This window comes from Diabrotica virgifera, chromosome 2, assembly GCF_917563875.1.
Source record: "Diabrotica virgifera virgifera chromosome 2, PGI_DIABVI_V3a".
Taxonomy (NCBI): domain Eukaryota; kingdom Metazoa; phylum Arthropoda; class Insecta; order Coleoptera; family Chrysomelidae; genus Diabrotica; species Diabrotica virgifera.
In genome coordinates, this window is record NC_065444.1 from 261,078,472 (window position 1) to 261,098,400 (window position 19,929).

Genomic DNA, 19,929 nt, shown 5'->3' on the forward strand with positions numbered 1-19,929 from the left:
ATTATATGTTATGAGTATTTTAAGGATATGAAAATTAGTGTGGAGAAAGAGGAGAAAAATAAAAAGGTGATGGTTTGAAAATTATGATCCTATTGTTTATATCTTTGCCGTAAATTCCGGTCAACTTTGACTGGTTGTATCTCAGGAAATACTCATCATAATTAAACGTTTTTTCTTTTAAAAGAAGCTTCCTGCCGCTGGTTTTCGAATACCGTTTTTAGAATTTAATTCAGTTTAATATTTCCCGAGATATTCTATTTGTTTATAAGCCAAAAAATTATTTATAATTTTAAAATATTCCTGAGGCCGCTTAAATAGTCCAATTTCAATTCTGTAAAGTACATTAGATAGGTATAGTATCTTTTTATGAAAAAATTGTAGTTATTCTTATGCATCATAATTATTTTCGTTATTATAGCGACCGTAAATTTCTAATTAACAATTCAATTGTTGCTAAACTGTTCGTTCAATTTTCATCGGCTTCTGGAATTATAATCTATACGAAAAGGGATTTTAGATTACCAAGTTATTTAATTATTGATTAACAATTACTTATCTAAAAGTTTAGTTGAAAATTAAAGATTTTGTTGGAAAAACCCGCTTTTTCCGGGGAAAATTTTCATCGAAGTAAATCGGAAAAAACACGTCTCTATGCAGAATTTAATTTCGGTGAATTTTTATTTGAGTGTTTTTGGTGTAGAGTTAAAATCTTTGGAGTTATAGAACAAAAATTGAAAAAAACACGATTTTCGGGCGCCATTTTGTTTATAAAAAAAGTAGCACACTATTTGCGGACTTTGCATACCTATATTATTAATACATACAATCATAAGATTCGATTCCAGCAATAAAATTGCTGGTAAATAACTTTTCCCAAAAATGGCCTATTCTACGATAATCAGCCCAGTCTATTAGTGGAACATGTTCAAAAATCAAATTTTATACAAAAATGCAAAAATCAATTTTGATGATTTTTCAAATTTACCTCGCTGTATCTTTAGTCGCTGTAAATGTTTCCTTTTGAAAATTTTACTGTGTCATCTTTGAAGTATGTAGATAACAATGAAATTTGTCCAAAATGTTTAAACACATTAAAAAAGGAGTTGTTAATTTTTAAACATTTTGTCATCATATTTCGTTAGTTTCATGTTTACTTACAAAGGTTGAGTGACAAACTTTTTAGTGTATAATTTTAACCAACACAGCAATAAAATATAGTTCATGAAGAAGTTTTTTGGAAAATTTTAAATCAAAATATGCAATAGGAAAAAAGTTATAAGTTAAAAGTTAAAAGCGGCACACCCCAAAAAACGCTTATATCTAGAGATCCTGACCACGGTGTGGTGAATGGCTAATTTTGATCATACTTTATGATTTTGATATCAAAAATCGTTTTTTTGCTCTTCTTAAGAATTTTGCAGTTTGCGGTTGCGTCATTCTTCTTCTGAACCGGCGAACTTTTCCTCAAACAACTTCTTGGGCGTTTTCTAATATATGCTTAGGGTTATAAGTTTTATAGTGGTGAGAAAGGTCAAAAACAGATTAATAATAGCATAGGAATGTTAAAATCATAATAAATTGTTAAAATTGTTAAATAAAACTTTTGTTTTTTTTTGTATCTCTATGAGCATTCGAGAATCTGGTCAAGTTTGGAGCGCTGTAAAATCTATATAAATAAATAGAATTAAACAACTTTATAGTGAAAATTGTTCGCTGAAAAACCCTCTACAAAATTGCTATAATGTTATTTTATTTTAAAATGAACTGAAAAAAGTTATAACCTCCAAAAGGAAACTTGTTAAAAAATGTTTACATATTTTTGTTTATATCTTTTTTGTTGGTCACTTGGCGATAAAAAGTAATAGAAACAAAATTGTAGAAAATTAAATTTGCTATATTTTATGTTTAATTGGATTTTCCGTAGGGTTGGTAGTTTACGAGATATAGCGCGAAACCCCTTTGCACCCCATTTCCAAGATGGCGGCCGGGGGACAAGGGTGGCGACCCCAAAAACTTAAACTTAAGCTTCTACTGATCCCTCCTACACATTAACCCATTCATGCCCAGAATTCCCTAGTGACTTTTTTTGTGTAATATTTTAGTCACGGAACTTTTATGGTACCTTAAATGTAAAAATGGTAATTAAAACCTTATCAGCATCTAACTGCCAAAATGGCAGCCTGGCAACTCTAGTTGCCACTGGGATTAAGCGGTGTAAATATAAAAATAAACGAAAAAATTAGTATCTATTTATTAAATTCAGTTAATAACATCTAACAACAAAAATTCTATGTGTGAAACACTTTAAAACAGTTGTCAGGGTGTAATGCAATGTCACATTTAATACAAAGATAGGATGTCCGATTGCCACAGACCTTACAACGGCGATACTTGGACGCACCTTTCTGAATAATATGATCAGTGTGGTCTTTTCGGAGTTCTTGAAGTACAGGTGAAAAATTCAAAGACGTTCTGACACCAGGTATTTTTGGAAGGGTTCCAAATGATTTCAAAAGATAAACTGTGCATTGGCGCCTAAAGTTCAACAATGGTATATCATAACCAAGTCGACGATATAAGAGCCAACCTTGTACACATGCGGCATCTACAGCCCATGAAAAAAAAGGCCACCACCATTTTTTTGATCTAATTCGGCAACGGTAAGAAGCCACGAATTGATCCATTATATCAACGCCTCCCATGTTGCTGTTGTACTGTTCAACGGGACCTGGAATATCGATTGTAATCTTTTTTTTTTCTGCACGAGAATATCTGCTTGCTTTTTTCATAGGATATACTTTGTCACAATTGGTAAGCATTGTGACAACGTTATTATCATTCCAGCGAACGAGCAAAAGATCTCCAGACGATGAAGTAGCCACGTCACCTCTTTCTTTTTTTTTTCCACACACTTTTTTCTGGCAGTTTCATTGAGGCATTACAGCGATTTTCACGCAATGTTCCTGTGCCTCCAATTTCTCTGGAACTTAATTCTTGCAACAATGCAACCGACGTAAAAAGATTGTCAAAATAAAGTCTGTGTCCTTTTTTCCATTGCATGTGATCAATTAGACCTATAACAACATCACCACCTTGTCCTAGACCAGTTTGAGGAAGGCGAGTGGAAGAGCCACAATACGGTTCAACATGATGGATGTAACCCGAAGGATCGGCAGCTACCCACAGTTTGTACCCAAATCTAATGGGTTTACCCCTTATAAATTGCTTACTTCCATGTCTCCCGTAATACGGAATCATACTCTCATCGACGCTAACAGTGGGACCAGGAGTAATTTGCTTGAATGCAGAATTTAGCATATCTAACAAAGGGCGAATTTTGTACATTCGATCAGTACCGTCATTGCACTGATTATCGGCGAGATGAATGAAACTCATAAGTTCGTCAAAACGATTTCGTCTCATTGCATTTGAGACTATTGGTGTATGAACGTCTTCATCTACAGTCCAGTAAAGCCGTCTGCAAGGCAGTGGATGATATCCCGATAAGAGCATAACCCCAACAAACGTTAAAATTTCTGCCGAAGTGGCGTTCAGATTATGAACTAATTTTTGCCCAGCATAAGAGTTTGTTTCGCGAACAATGTGCTCTATTATATCTTGTGTAAAGTAACACCTAAATGCGTCAATCGGGCTTTTAACTGTTTCTTTCAAAAGATCCTCTACATTTGGCCGGTATTCGTTGTCGGGTTCAGGAACCTTCGAAGAAAATTCAAAAATATTTGATTTCCATGTAGTTGGATTTAGACGTGGTCGTTTGGCAGATTTCGGGCATTTGGAGGTACATGGTTGAGAAATATTATTCTGTCGAGAGGTACTTGGTTGGGAAACGTTGTTAGTATCATCTGCAGCTTTAATTTCATGACTGTACTTCACACTTACTTGAGAGCGCAGGATACGAGCTGGAAGATGATTGGTATCGCCGGCCACTTCTTCATCCGAGAAATCAGAATCCTTATCTGTATCTGCATCTGGAGGTTCTTCGGGAGGAAAAATCGATATATATTCAGGCATTTCATTTTCTTCTTCGAGAGCCTCCAGAAGTTCGTGAAAAAGTAACCCCTTGCCATCTCTTCCTCGTACATACCTGAAAATAACAAACGATAATCCATATTCCCAGTGGCAACTCAAGTTGCCATGTACTTTTATATATGTATATTGAAAAAAGTAAATCCCTCACGAATAAGAATTATAGTTAAAAATTGCGACAAAAGCTTGCTATTGAAGAAAATAAATCTTTGGTTTGAAAAAATATATATACATATTTGTATACTTACATTGAACTGTCGGCTGCCATGAATATAACTAAACACGTATAACACCACTAAGAAAACTATCGATACAAACTGGTTGAATGATACATACAAACTGTGGCTTTGCTGAATTTGTTAGCCGATAACCCCCTCCACCTAACTTAAGTGCACTTTGCGAATTACACAGTGGGAGAGGGGCGGGGAAGACATTCATAGGCGTGGCAACTGTAGTTGCCACCGGGCATGAATGGGTTAAAGAAATAAAATTGACTCCTCTAACAAATGCAAGGTACGGCTTAAAAAATGTAACATTTTAATGGAGTATTTGGTTTCTGACGCATTGTACATACCATGTCAGAATTGTGACATTGACAATGAAGCAATTAAAACTTCGGTTTTTATTTTAGGGTATCTGGAGAAAAATATGGAAACAATCAAAACATTTGAACATCCATGTCATAAAGAGCAAAATACGAGTCCAAAAAAATCTTATCAATGTGAAATTTGTTTTAGGCCGTTTTCTACAAAACGCGGTTTAAGTGCACATATGGTAATCCATATTCGCATTGGATAGAAGCAATATAAATGTGAAATTTGTTGTAATAAGTCGTTTTCTAAAAAACGTGATTTAAAAAGTCATATGAGAACGCACACTGGAGAACAAACGGCTTATCGGTGTGAAATTTGTTTTAAAGCGTTTTCTACAAAACGCGGTTTAAGTATACATATGTCAACCCACATTGGCATTGGAGAGAAGCAATATAAATGTGAAATTTGTTGTATTAAGTCGTTTTCTAGAAAATGTGATTTAAAAAGACATATAGCAACCCACACTGGAGAGACGCTATATCAATGTGAAATTTGTTTTACGTCGTTTTCTGAATAAGATGATTTAAAAAGACATAAGATAACGCACGGATTTCGGTCTTGGGAGTTGAAAGTGAATAACATGTAAAATTAGCTCTTATAAAATGTACTCACTTATTCCTGTACTACTATTGTTGTAGTAAAAAGTATGTACTATTGTTTGCTCTTTCTGCTCTTATTGTTCTTAATATATTTGCTTAAGTTGTTGTTAGTTCTGAAAGCTGGTGTTATTTCTTTCTTTTTTATGTATGTATCCTGGCTATTTTTGTTGTTATCTTGTCAGTATATGTGATAGAGCAGGAGGTACGGGGTTCTTTCTGTGGTGGTGGATAGACTAATTTCAGGGCTTTCTTATGGAGTTTTTGGTTTAAAATTTTGTTAACTGTTTGTTCGTTATAGCCATTATTTACTGCTATTTGTTTAATGATGTTGAGTTCTATCTAGAAGTTATTTTTTGACATGGGAATTTCTGTTAGTTCTGTATCATCATGCTATGGTAGGCTGCTAATTTGTGTTGTGTAGGATGGGATGATAAATTGTGTATAGTTGTGTTAGTATGGGTAGGTTTATGATATACGGAGAACTCATGTTTGTTGTGTAGTCTGGTAATTGTTACGTCTAGAAAGTTTATGGATTTATTCTATTCTGTTTCTATTGTAAACTCAATATTACTATGAAGTGAATTAATGTATGATAGAAATGTTCTCGACCTAAAACAAGGTTTTAGGTCGGGAAGGTCATGCACTGACGCTAAATTTATAATGAGGCAAGTTCAAGAGAAATCGTTAGAACACAACAAACCGGCATATTTATGTTTCGTGGACCTTAAGAAAGCATTTGACAGGGTCACATTAAAGGACGTTATCCATTTGTTATACTCGAGAGAGGTACCTCTAGGAATAATTAAAACGATCGAAAACATCTACCAGAACAACACAATAAAAGTAAAAGTGGACGATGAATTAATTGACCCAATTGAAGCCAACAATGGGATAAGGAGTCCTTGAGTCCTTTATTGTTCAACCTGATCATGTACGAAATATTAAAAAAAGTAAGAACTAAAAAGGATACCAAATGGGAGAAAAATAACTTAAAATATACTGCTATGCGGACGATGCAATACTAATCTCTCAAAGTGAAGATGATTTACAACGTATGCTGGACCAATTCAACATATCGCCAGAAAATTTAACATGTTAATTTCCTCACAAAAGACAAAATGCATGGTTATAACAGCAGATCCAATAAGATGTAAATTGGAGCTGGAAGGTCAGATAATAGAACAAGTGATGGAGTTTAAATACCTAGGCATCACACTATCTAGCTACGGAAGGCTCGAAACAGAAGTGGAAGATCAAGTGAATAGAGCAAACAGAGCCGCAGGTTGCCTGAATCACACAATATGGAGAAATAAAAATATCGGCAAAGAAATGAAAGGCAGAATTTACAAAAAAGTAATCAGAGCAATAATGACATACGCGGCAGAAACACGACCCGACACAGAGAGGACAAAAAGATTGCTCGAAACAGCGGAGATGAAAACCCTTCAAAAAATCGATGGTAAGACTCTATGGGACAGAGCTAGAAGTACAGATATACGACGGAGATGCAAGGTGTATAACATTAATAACTGGGTGAGAAACAGTGCTGATTATAGAACCATCAGTTTGTTAAACCATTTATTGAAAATTTTTCTGAAGGTAATACATGGTCGTATCTACAATAAATGCGAGGAATACTTGGATGACACACAGTTTGGTTTCCGTAACGGGTTTGGAACGAGAGAGGCATTGTTTGGAATGAACGTACTTGCTCAAAGATGTCGAGATATATCTGTAGACATATACTGTTGTTTTATTGACTTCCAAAAGGCATTTGATCGTGTTAAGCACTCTATATTGATCGAAGCTCTAAAAGACATAGGCTTGGACGGCAGAGATGTTCGAATAATTGCAAATTTATATTGGAATCAAACATCAGTTTTAGTCGATGGTGTGGAATCACACGCTCTTAAAATTAAAAGAGGAGTACGGCAGGGATGCCTCTTGTCACCACTGCTTTTCAACGTTTACTCCGAAAGAATTTTTTTGAAAAGCTCTTTCTGTAAAACAAGAAGGAATACTTGTGAACGGTGAAGTCATCAATAATTTGCGATATGCGGACGATACAGTACTCCTAGCTTCTAGTCAAGAAGATCTGCAAACACTACTTGATAGTGTCGTTGAGAGTTGTAGGGAGGCAGGTCTGGATCTGAACATACGGAAAACCAAAATACTCGTAATAAGTAAACAGCAGCATATAAAACCGTCTATATATGTAAATAATAAAAACCTTGAGCAAGTTGATAAAATCGTTTACCTTGGACAGTAACTAAATTGTAACGCAGAAAGTCACGGCGAAATTAGATCTAGTATAGAGCAGGCTAGAGCCGCTTTTAAAAGGATGTCCAAGGTGTTATGTAACAGAGACCTAAAATTGGCATTGAGGATCCGCCTACTTCGCTGCTACGTGTTCCCGGTCTTACTTTATGATGTCGAGTCCTGGACTGTGAATAAAATCGATCTAAACCGCCTTGAGGCTTTCGAAATGTGGTGCTATAGAAGAATTTTAAAAGTTTTCTGGGTGGAGAAGATTCGAAACTCCACAATACTAGAACGTCTCAGCAAGACTACTGAGATCATAAAAAGCATCAAGCAGAGAAAGCTGGAGTACTTCGGACATGTAATGAGAGGTCCCAAATATAGGTTGCTACAAAATATGCAAGGAAAAATAGCAGGCAAACGCAGTCAAGGACGAAGAAGAACCTCATGGTTGAAGAACTTGCGAGATTGGTATGGTGTTGATACAATCATGCTATTTAGGGTGGCAGTGAATAAAATTAAGATAGCTATGATGGTAACCAACGTTCTGAAAGGACATGATACATAAAGAAGAAGTAAGAAACAGAAAAATAGAATGGAATGATAACAAATAGGATAGTCAGGACAGCGAGAGACGGTTTCCCAATAGGAAGACGATCAGTGGAAGACCACGAAAACGATGGAACGACAACTTACTAGAGGCACATTGAAGAAACAGACAGAGTCATGTGTATACAAAAAGAAGAAGAAGAAGAAGAGGTATTTATTCATGAATACCTGCATCTATCCAATACATTTTCTTGACACTTTCCAAGTGTCTGCTATGACTTATAGGAGCACAGTCTTCACATTGCTGTTGAATAATCGTATCTTGGTTTTACTTGTCATCTGACGTGAAGACCACATTTTTCTTGGCATATTGAATGCGTTTTGAGTTATTACTATGCTCCGTTTTACGTCCTCCTCCGCCCCTCCTTTTATGTTCAAAATAGTGTACAAGTCACAAACCATACATACTCTGTCTAGACGTTTCACGACCATGTTAATTTTTCGGATCTAATTAACGCCATCTCTTCATTGGAAGGCAACTAAATTGACAAATTATAATTACGCGGGAATTTCAAACTTTAAATTTTGCGGGATTTTTGATGAAATTTTTGAGGAAATTAAAACAGTAGAAAGACAATTCAAAATTTTATTCAATAATTACACTATAACTTAAAATTACCTTAAAAGTTCCATCTACATACATGAAAAACACTAAAAAAGTCTCTAAGTTCTGTCTAAAGTTATGGTAGTAATCGGTAATCGGTAAAGTGTTGTAATCAGGGATGAAATACCAATATAAACAAAAATCATAGTCAAAAATGAATAACCATTTTCAATTTCAAAAACCCTACTGAAATCTTCAAATATTCAAATTTGTTTTCAAAATGCAAAACACTATTGCCATGTGTCATGTGAAAACATGTGGAGAAACACAACACCGGATGATCCAACGTTTAGTGTAAACCAGGGGTCGGCAACACGTCGATCGCAATCGACCATTCGATCTTAACCTTAGTTCGAGTCGCTCGTCGTGCGAATCGAATAAAATAAAAAATATAACATATATAAACATATATAAAGTAGATAGATAGACCCTTGAATTATGCGAAATTATCCAAAAAATTGTTCAACCGTAACTAGACGAGTGGAAAATATGTCAGAAGATGTTGTTTCCCAGATGAAGACGGACTTACAGCGATGTATTTTCTTCTCCTTACAATTTGACGAGTCCACAGATATTAGTGATACGTCTCAACTAGCCATATTTGTCAGAATGATATTCGATGATTTTACTGCTAAGGAAGAACTTGTTAAAATTATTCCTTTAAAAGGACTCGAGATAAAGACATATTTTCTTCCGTTCAAGATTATTTTATCTCTGAAAATATTCCACTTCAGAAACTGGTTGGCATTACAACTGACGGAGCCCCAGCGTTTACTGGAGTGCATAACGGATTCATTGCCCTTTGCCGCAAAGATGACACGTTTCCAAATTTTTTAACATACCACTGCATCGTGCATCAGCAAGCACTTTGTGGTAAATTTTTAAATGCCGACAATGTTATGAAAGTCGTTGTTAAACTTGTAAATCAAGTAAGAGCTCACTAGAATACGGAGAATTGCTTCTGCATACAGAGATACGCTGGTTAAGCAAGGGGAAGATTCTTCGGCGCTTTTATGAGCTCCTACCAGCTTTAATCGCTTTTCTTAAGGAGCGTAAAGAAGACTACTCAACATTAGAAGAACCCGCATGGTTGAGAGATTTTGGATTCTTGACCGATGTCACAGGAAAGCTGAATGAACTAAATTTGCAGCTTCAGGGTAAAGAAAAAAAGTATTCTTCAAATGATTGCCGAAGTAAAGTCATTCATTGCGAAACTTGAACTATGGGAAAAATCTACTGGAAGGAAATTTAAAACATTTTCCTTGTTTAAAAAAAGTAATCGAAAAAGAAGTAGTAAACGTTCAACCTTACACAGGAGAGGGGCATATAGAAATGTTGACCAGACTGAGGCATGAATTCGATACCCAATTTAGTGACTTCAACAAAATTGAAGCGATTGCTCAGTTTGTATCTTATCCGTACGTGCCCCATCGATGCAGAAAGCTTATCCCAAACCATAGAACAGTATTTCAGCGAAAGCAGACCAGTGACTGAATTAGAAATAGTTACACTGCAGAATGATTTGTGTTTGAAGAGCGTTGCCGGAAAAGAAAATTTTTGGTGTCTAGTGTCCAAACAGAAATACCCAATCCTAGTCAATGTAGCTTTGAAAATTAGTGCCCTGTTTTGTTCCACCTACCTTTGTGAATCAACGTTTTCAAACATGAACTTCATTAAAAACAAATACAGAAGCCGACTAACGGATGAATTTGGACATGCACGACATTTGGACTCGTGTATTACACTAAGAATAACAAACTACCAACCGGATGTTAAAAAACTAACAGACATGATGGACTGTCAATCATCCCATTACAACAAAATACGTATGTATTTTTTTTCACCATGTTTAGTTTTTACTTCCTGTTCTATTAAGTGTACGTCTATAATAAAGGTTTTTAAAACATGGTAGATCTTTGGTGCTTGGGATTTTTTTTAGTAGCTCTTTCCTGTAGTGTGGTTGCCGACCCCTGGTGTAAACTAACAATTCTATTCATAAAAACGGAGAGAAGGTTAATAAAATTGGTTAAAGTTGTGATTAAATCTGATTAAAAATGTAACAACACTATAAGCCATTAATTTTAAAGTAAATACAAAAATAACCCATTAATCTACTTGTCAGTTGTTAAATATGACAAGAGAATTGACTGAAGGCGACATCTCTGGATTGGAAAGGCAACTAATTTGCTGTCTTGACCTTGACCATTTACGTGAAAAGTCTAGAGTCTAATAGAGTATGTATAGTTTGTGGCCCAAGTTGTTAAATTTCTATACCATTTCTAATTCCGTGCCTCCCAGTGATATTCTTATTTCTCCTTGGTGTATTTATTTTCATTATCTTAGTTTTCCTGACGTTTATGTTAAGTCCAACCTTCTTCCCTGCCTCTGCTACTGCTTTTTTGTATCAGTTAATTGTATCATATCAGAACTGTCACATTGTCCATAACGAATTTAAAATATGGTTTTTATTTTAGGGTGTCTGGAGAAAAATACGGAAACAATCAAAACATTTGAACATCCATGTCATAACGAGCAAGATACGGGTCCGAAAAAATCTCATCAATGTCAGATTTGTTTTAAGATATATTCTCGAAAATATGGTTTAAACAAACATATGCTAATCCATGCTGAAGGAAAATCTCTCCATTGCGGAATATGCTTCAAGAGTTTTTTTCATGCAAGTGATTTAAAAAGACATGCGATAACGCACACTGCGCAAAAGCCATATCAGTGTGAAATTTGTTTTAAGTCGTTTTCCCAAAATGGCTATTTAAAGGCACATCTCAGTTATCACACTGGAGAACAACTATATCAATGTGAAATATGTTCAAAGTCGTTTTCCCATCCGAGTATTTTAAACACACATAAGAGAATACACACGGGAGAAAAACCGTTTCAGTGTGAAATATGTTTTAAATCGTTCTCTCAATCAGGTGCTATGAAAAAACATATGAGACTACACACTGGAGAGAAACCTTATCAATGTGAAATATGTTTGAAGTCGTTTTCACAAACAGGTGATTTAGAAAGGCATAAGCAAATGCACACTGGGATAAAACCGTATGAATGTGAAATTTGCTTTAAGTCGTTTTCCCGAAATGGTTATTTAAAGGCACATATTGCAAACCACACTGGAGAACAATCGATTTATCAGTGTGAAATTTGTTTGAAGTCGTTTACCCATGCAAGTTCTTTGAGAACACATATGAGAATACACTCTAAAGAGAATCCACATCAGTGTGAAGTTTGTTCTAAGTCGTTTGCCTATGCAAGTTTTTTGAAAGTACATATGAGAATGCACTCTGATGAGAAACCTTATCAATGCAAAATGTGTTCGCAGTCGTTTTCATCGGCAGGTACTTTGAAAGGTCATATCAAGACGCACACAGGAGAAAGGAATTATCGCTGTGATATTTGTTATAAGTCGTTCTTAAAAAGCTTTGACTTAAAAAGACATATAGTAGTGCATTCTCAAGAGAAACCATATCAATGTGATATTTGTTGGAAGTCGTTCTTTCGATCAGATTCTTTGAAAAAACATACGAGATTGCACACTGCAGAATAATCAGTACCTAGTAATTACACGAGAGTTCTAAAATTATCGATTTGTATCCCGAGTGACAGTTTTAATTTCACGACCCGAAGGGAGTGAAATTATGGCAAAGTGTCACGAGGGCAAAACAAATCGATAATTTAAGGGCTCGAGAGTAATTCGGTAAGATTATTTCATGAAAAAACTGTATTTTTAAATCATTTTAACTAATATTTTACTGATATCTTTATCTGAATATATATTTTAAATATATGATTTATTCTGAAGCGTTTACAAAATAATAAACAATACAGAAAAACAGATATTTTATTTATATTTTTGTCTCATAGTTATTAATAAACTATTCTACCGTACACCACAGTAGGCTCAGAACACTTATACACTTTGTGTCTCAAAGGCATCGCTGCTCAGTCGTAGTTGATGATAGACGGGGTCGTTTAGGAAGTAGGAAACACGCGAAAGATATAAACAAAAATAAAACGAAAAGAACAGTAATTGTTTACAAAAAATTAGCGTTACTGGCCTACCCCTATTCCCCTATATCCACCAAACATGACTTTCCTTGGCCGCTCTCCTCCTGTTATCAACCCTCAAGATTTCTTTAGCATTTGTTTTCTCTTCGTTGTCATAAATATGTTCCATAACGTCTTTGTGGTCCATATTAATTAAAAGTCTGTTGTTCTACTAACATTATATTTACATCGTATAAACGGTGATTCAACCATAATTGTTTACAAATACAACTCATTACCTACACCACTACATTTGTACATATCAAGTATCTAATAATAACTATCCTCCTAAATTCACCTATACTGCATTTTTATACCCGACATAATATGTAAACATCACGTTTATAATTCACGGTCAGGAGTCATTGTCTTCGTGCCGGACTAATACCCTATATTATATTTTGATAACGTTATTTACCACTTAAAACCACGTTATTTGCCATCGTCTATCCGCGTCTTCTTTGGTAACTGGTCGACGCACTGTGGTTCCAAATGCCGAAAACGTGGTCATGAACCTTTAAAAGCGTATATTGTTTATACATCGGAATTACTGTCGTTCATAAGGGTTTTTGGCATCGCTGACTGCGAATCTGACATTATTTTTCCTGAAAATCAAAATGGCGGATCCAACATGGCACAAAGAAATTGAAAATATCAATCAAAACGCAATTTTTTTTGTCAAATTTGGTAGTTTAAGGTCGCTGATTACAAATCTAACATCACCACCATTTTTTAAAACAAAATGACGGTTCCAATATGGCCGAAAGAAATTCGAAAATTTTATTTTAAACCCATATTTGTTTAAAATTTTATATAATAGACTTTTGAAAATGCTGATTACCAATACATTTTCTTTATGAAGTACAATATTCAGAACCTATTACTTATGTACAACCGCCCATACATACTCAACAATCGCCAGAATCATGTAATATGCGTCATTTCCCATTTTTGTATTCAAACAACTGACAGCAATGCATAGGCAGTTGAACTAAAGTGATTTTGTATCTTCTTACTATATATTTTAAGATTAATAAACATTAATCGCAGAATTTTGTAATTCTTTAATGTGCCTTTACAAAATTTTGATTATTTTAAGTATATTTTCACAATTTATGCGTTAACAAATTTAAGGCATTTATTGTTATTAAATCTTAAGTTAACTTACATCTTAATTACTACATACTTAAAAGAGAAGAATCTGCTTTACAGCGATAAAATTGATATACTACAAAACGTTTTACAGCGTTTTCAATATACGCGTTCTTTTTCACTTTCCATGTCGGCCAAAATAACCTCGGACATGGCTTATTTGTTCCAGAGCTATGAGCCAGAATAAACTCAGTTTGATCCTTATACCTGCGTATTACGACTCTACGATAGTATGAGAAAATAACTGTAAACATGAAAATCCCTAGATATGGCCTTTTTTCGCCTCATGACCACGTTTTCAGCAGTTGGAACCACTGTGCGACGTCCCACCATAATTCCACTAAGCGTTCTACTAGGTGTTCTGTTATTAAACTCCGTTGGCTCAACTCAGACGTAGATTGTGTCTGAGATTAGCGAACCTACTATATCATGATATCTTATGTTCTCTCATGGTCATGATCCATGTTTTTACGCCATATGTTGCTATTGGCCGTATGATCGTTTTATATATTGTGAACTTTACTTCCATATCCCTTTCAGCAAAGCAACAAAAAATGTTCAACAAATATTTCGAAACTTTGTACTCTATGTTCTTATGTCTAAATTAATACAGAAAAAATAATAAAATAATTCTTTATACAGGGTGTTTCGAAATACAATACGCACACCATTGTGTAGGTTGGGTTTTATTTTACGCAAACTGTGCAAAATACTAATACATAAGAACACATATTATTTGGTATTAAATTTCCAAAAACAGTTCTGGTCTGTGATGAGACATAGGTAAACATCACATTTAAGGTATCTAACATGGGTTCCGCCTTTACAACCTGACCTGCAAAATCTTGCTGTAGTTAAGCGGTCAATATTTGGCCAATGTTCGTACCCACATAACCTTTTATTTCAGCTGGTTGTGCAGTTCGATCATTTTGTGGCCTGATTTATGTTTCGGCTTGTGTTTCTTCTTTTTGTTCGACCTATTCTTCCACTTCTTGATCTGATCTTTTTCTTTTAGGTGACGCTAGTAAACTCTAACCAACTTCCATTCTAAATGTAAGAAGATCTCGTATTTTCGATTTCGGCATATTATTATTTGTCCTAAAATTATTTTCCGTCCAAGCTTTTATTACGGCTAAATCTAAAAAATCAAGAATGACTTTTAATGTCAACTTTCTGGTTTTTATCCAGATTCTATAATATTTCTATAAGTTCCTGGTTGCAGATATCTACTCCACCCGTATTATTATTGTAAGTTTTTATGGGAGCTGCAGTTACACCGAAAGTACCAGGAACCTCAATGTCATTTTGGGAAGATGTGTTTTTGTTGTGAATTAGGGAATTCTCAAGAGCATCTTCTCCTTGGTTAAAATCTGAAAAATGGCTGTCTCAGAGGCTTTTGCTGAGGCTCTTTGGCTCCTTATTCCAAGTCGTATCAGAATCTGAGTCATCACTAGAGCCTTCTAGTTCTAAATCTTCATTAATACTGTTCAGTACCTCCTCGATATCTTTTGGTTTGTTAAAGTCAAAATCTGCAAACGGAGAGAACGACAATAACGATCCCCCAACCCACACAATTGTGTTGGCAGTGATGTAATTGGATATTTGAAAATTATTAATATCATTTTTGAAAATATCTATGTATAGGTGCTTTAAATAAACATGTGTTAGTAATCTACAGGCATTTACATTTTATTATTGACATTTTTTAACAACAAAAATCTATTTACATTTCTTACCGAATTGACGACACCCCTTAGTGGCAAGACCAGTTGTGACTGCCGAAACAAAATAAATTCAACAATCGCGTAAGGTAGCGTAAAACATAACACTGAACCTACACAACCATCGTCGTTCGTACTGAACACCAGATTTTACTATTTAGCAGTTTTAGATCAGTTCAAAACAATTCTACACAATTTTGTGGGTACTTTCTGAAAGAGCTATAGATATCTTTGGATCCAAACACCTTCGGCAGAGAGAAGTAAGCTTTGTTAGCCAGTATTCCGTATTTCCTCCTCGCTGCCGTCCTCAGTTATCTGTACGCCCAGGTAAAGTCTAATATGGTATCTAAAGGCGCGTTCACATCTAGCGAACGCATGTGACCGAAGCCCTTCGACCAAATTCATTCGATGTTTTCGGCGTTCGATGAAAAATTTGTTTTTTCGTCCACATTACAGCGAACGAATTCGTTTTTAGTCATTCGTTCAGTTTCGCGGGTATTTTTGGCGATTTTTGGCGCCGCAGTTATTTATTTGATCTAAATTATTGTAAAAATGACATCGGATGATGATATAATTTTTGCAAGTGCGTCGTATATTATTATTTGTGAGGCGGAGGCCGAGGCAGTCAAAGACCTCCTGCGGCGAAAACGGCGCTGGTGGACATCATTATTCAAAAGCAGAAGTCGATATAGAGGGATAGACTTATTTAATGATCTAAAAGCTGAAATTAATTACGGACTTTTTTAAAATTTTTATAGAATACATCTACAGTGGTTGATCATATTATTAGAGCCACCTCAGAAAATTTTACTTTTGTTTAATAATGGTATCTAAGTTTTTTCTTTATACGGTCCACGTTGCCTTTGAAACTTTAGAAATGGATGCTATGTTTCTGTTGGAGTAATTAGTATTGAATATTAAAGTTTTTATTTCTGTTATTTTCCTTGGTGAGATGTCTTTGGATTTCCCATGATGTTTTGGTACCACTAGTGTAACGAACGCGCAATTTTTACTAAATTCACAAAACATAGTATAGGATTGTCAGAATATCACTATAGAGCAACGGAAACTCACAAAGTTTATTATAACTCTAAACACCACGAATACAAAATAATAGGCACACGACTTGCAAGCTAGGCTGGGCAGCACTGACAAACAATGACATCTGAGTCATGCATTGCCACACATGCGTGTTGCCACTATTGTCAGACTATTTATTGCACTTTCATAAAGTGTAACAAGACAGCCAAATAGAAACAAATGCATTAATATATGATACAGTTTAATTATATACCCTTCCTCTAAAACATTGAATTTTACTAGGTGGCTCTAATAATATGATCACCCACTGTAGATTTAACAATTATGTCGATAAGAGTTATCTTGTTTTTGTCTCTCACGTCGGAATGAAGTTAATAAAGATTCCATTTTCTTTTTGACGTCCCCTGTATCGCCTTCCATAATTTTGCTGATGTAGTTCCAGGCATCCATTTTCTTTATAAGAATACACATATAAACAATACACATACAGTTAAAATAGATGGTAAAGCCAAACGATTAATTTCATTTAGGGTGCCAAATAGAGGGAGGTTTTCACGATTTTTTTTTACCAAAAAAAAGGGGCCAACTTTTTTTTTCAGTGTAACTTGTTTATTTTTGGTGCTGTAAACTTTTGTAAAAAACAAATAATAAGCTTTTTTTCGATACTTTAAAAATGTTAGTAAGGTTTTCCCAAAAAACGCTTCTTCGGTGATTTCGCGTTGAATTATTCGATTTGGAATTAGACGAATAAGAACGTATTTTTTATGAGCTACAACTTTGCTTATACTCAATTTGTAGACTTTACTGGTACACCATTTTTTTCGTTTTTTTATAGGCTACACTTTTGCTAAAAATATATTTTTTTATAAAATATTTACTTTTTGAGTTATTTGGGAAAACGGTCTGAAAACGTAGTTTTTTTGTCGAAAAATCAACATTTTAAATCGCGAATAACTCAAAAAGTATTGACTTACGTAAAAAACTTTATAGAACAAAAGGTGCTTAAAATAAGTCAATTTATCCATTTCCGGCCTTATTTTAAACACACGTTTTTCACCCCGCGAGAAGGGGTAAATGTCACCCCCCAAGTAAAAGCAACCAACGGCACAAATTCAACTTTGAAGTGGAGGGTAAGTAGAACCTAAATCCAAATGTTCATGCAATTCGGAGTTGCCCCTGGAAATTACACTCCAAAACGGTCATTTATTGGGCTATTTGATGTACCGCCCAGTGAGCGAACTCTAGCGAAGGCAAGCACATGCGTTTACTATCGTTTGTTGGGGCGAGCAGTTACCGAAGACGTTTGGTCGCAAGGCTTCGGCCACATGCGTTCGCCAGATGTGTACGCGCCTTAAGAGACTCAATATTCAGCTGAGCGGGGTGCTGTTCAGGTGTGAAATTACAGTTCAGGTTGTGCTAGGTAGTGGGTAGGGACAGTGGGAATTTTGTTAGTCCATTTATGTGCTCCACTAAATAGTCGATGAGATTGTATTTAGTATATTAATTGTACCATGCCAGAACTCTTACATTGATAATAAAGCAATTAAAACGTTGCTTTTTTATTTTAGGGTGTCTGGAGAAAAATACGGAAACAATCAAAACATTTGAACATCCATGTCATAAAGAACAAAATACGAGTCCGAAAAAATCTTATCAATGTGAAATTTGTTTCAAGATATTTTCTCGAAAATATGGTTTAAACAAACATATGATAACCCATGCTGAAGGAAAATTTTTCCATTGCGAAATATGCTTCAAGAATTTTTTTCATGCAAGTGCTTTAAAAAGACATGTGACAACGCACACTGAAGAAAAGCCATATCAATGTCAAATTTGTTTTAGGTCGTTTTCCCTTAATGGCTGTTTAAAAGCACATCTCAGAAATCACACTGGAGAACAACCACATCAATGTGAAATATGTTCAAAGTCGTTTTCCAATGTGAGTGTTTTAAACACACATAAAAGAATACACACTGGAGAAAAACCGTTTCAGTGTGAAATATGCTTTAAATCGTTCTCTCAATCAAGTGCTAAGAATAAGCATATGATGTCACACACTGGAAAGAAACCTTATCAATGTGAAATATGTTTGAAGTCGTTTTCACGAACACATGATCTAAAAAGACATAAAAAACTGCACACTGAGAAAAAACCATATGTATGTGAAATTTGTCTTAAGTCATTTTCCCGAAATGATCATTTTAAGGCACATGTTAGAAATCACACTGGAAAACAAACACCTTATCAGTGTGAAATTTGTTCTAAGTCGTTTTCCTATGAAAGTTTTTTGAAAGTACATATGAGAGTGCATACTGGTGAGAAACCTTATCAATGTGAAATTTGTCTGCAGTGGTTTTCTATTGCAGGTGCTTTGAAGGTTCATATTAAAACGCACACAGGAGAAAGAAATTACCGCTGTGATATTTGTTATAAGTCGTTTATAAGAAGCTTTGACTTAAAAGGACATATGGTAATGCACTCTCAAAAGAAACCATATCAATGTGAGATTTGTTGGAAGTCGTTTTTTCGATCAGAATCTTTAAAAAAACATATAAGATCGCACACTGTAGAATAATCATAATATAATTTTTTTAATTTTTCGCGTGTTTTTGATAACTTATTGGAAGAACAATACTTCTTAAGTAGGTATAAGATTTATTCTGAAGCGTATAAAAAATAATTATATAGAAAAACAGATATTTTTTTTATATTTTTGTCTCATAGTTATTAATAAGATATTCTACCGAAGCGGATCGGTTGTGAATTATTTAAAATATTTAAAATTCTCTCATCCTAATTTCATCGGCATCCTGTATGATTTATAATTTTTGAAAATCTCAGCAGGTTGTAACCGAGGAAAGTATTCCACCTGTTGTCAATCTGGTGGTATGGGAACGATATTTATTGTCGTTTTCTGTGCTACTTCGATTGATAACTTATTGTTTTTAGGTAGATGGCTCTAGTTCATCCGTGGCATTTCTTTCTTTGTAATTCGGAAAGGCCCAAAGTATGATACCTGGGGAAATCGGAGAGAAGAGGATATGGGACTACTGATAAGGAGGAAAAAACCTCCGAAACCGGTATAGACTCTTCCTGCACTCTCCGATTTATCCAGAGTATTATACAGCTGCTGCATTTTCGTGTTGCAAAGAAATTGAAAATGTTTATACATTTTTAATTCATTTACTCTTTTGTGAGCATTAAGGAATCTTTCTTGTTGGAACTTTTACCACGCTGGT

General features: G+C 34.9%; 3 protein-coding genes across 4 annotated transcripts in view; 2 read left to right on the plus strand and 1 right to left on the minus strand.

Annotated features, from left to right (window-relative positions):
• The window catches only part of LOC126880593 (zinc finger protein 91-like), a 51,453-nt gene that overhangs the window by 22,599 nt on the left and 8,925 nt on the right, over window positions 1-19,929 (plus strand). The gene's annotated exons all lie outside the window — the stretch shown is intronic.
• On the minus strand, window positions 2,236-4,374 carry LOC126880598 (piggyBac transposable element-derived protein 2-like). Its single transcript, XM_050644575.1, has 2 exons — window positions 4,296-4,374; window positions 2,236-4,105 (listed from the first exon to the last, which is right to left on the minus strand). Exons 1-2 carry the CDS (start codon window positions 4,313-4,315, stop codon window positions 2,884-2,886), a joined length of 1,242 nt encoding a protein of 413 aa, XP_050500532.1. The 5' UTR covers window positions 4,316-4,374; the 3' UTR covers window positions 2,236-2,883.
• Window positions 5,126-12,549, plus strand: LOC126880600 (zinc finger protein 271-like). The gene is made up of 2 exons (XM_050644577.1): window positions 5,126-5,284; window positions 11,186-12,549. The coding sequence occupies exon 2, from the start codon at window positions 11,326-11,328 to the stop codon at window positions 12,274-12,276; it is 951 nt and encodes a 316-aa protein (XP_050500534.1). The 5' UTR covers window positions 5,126-5,284; window positions 11,186-11,325; the 3' UTR covers window positions 12,277-12,549.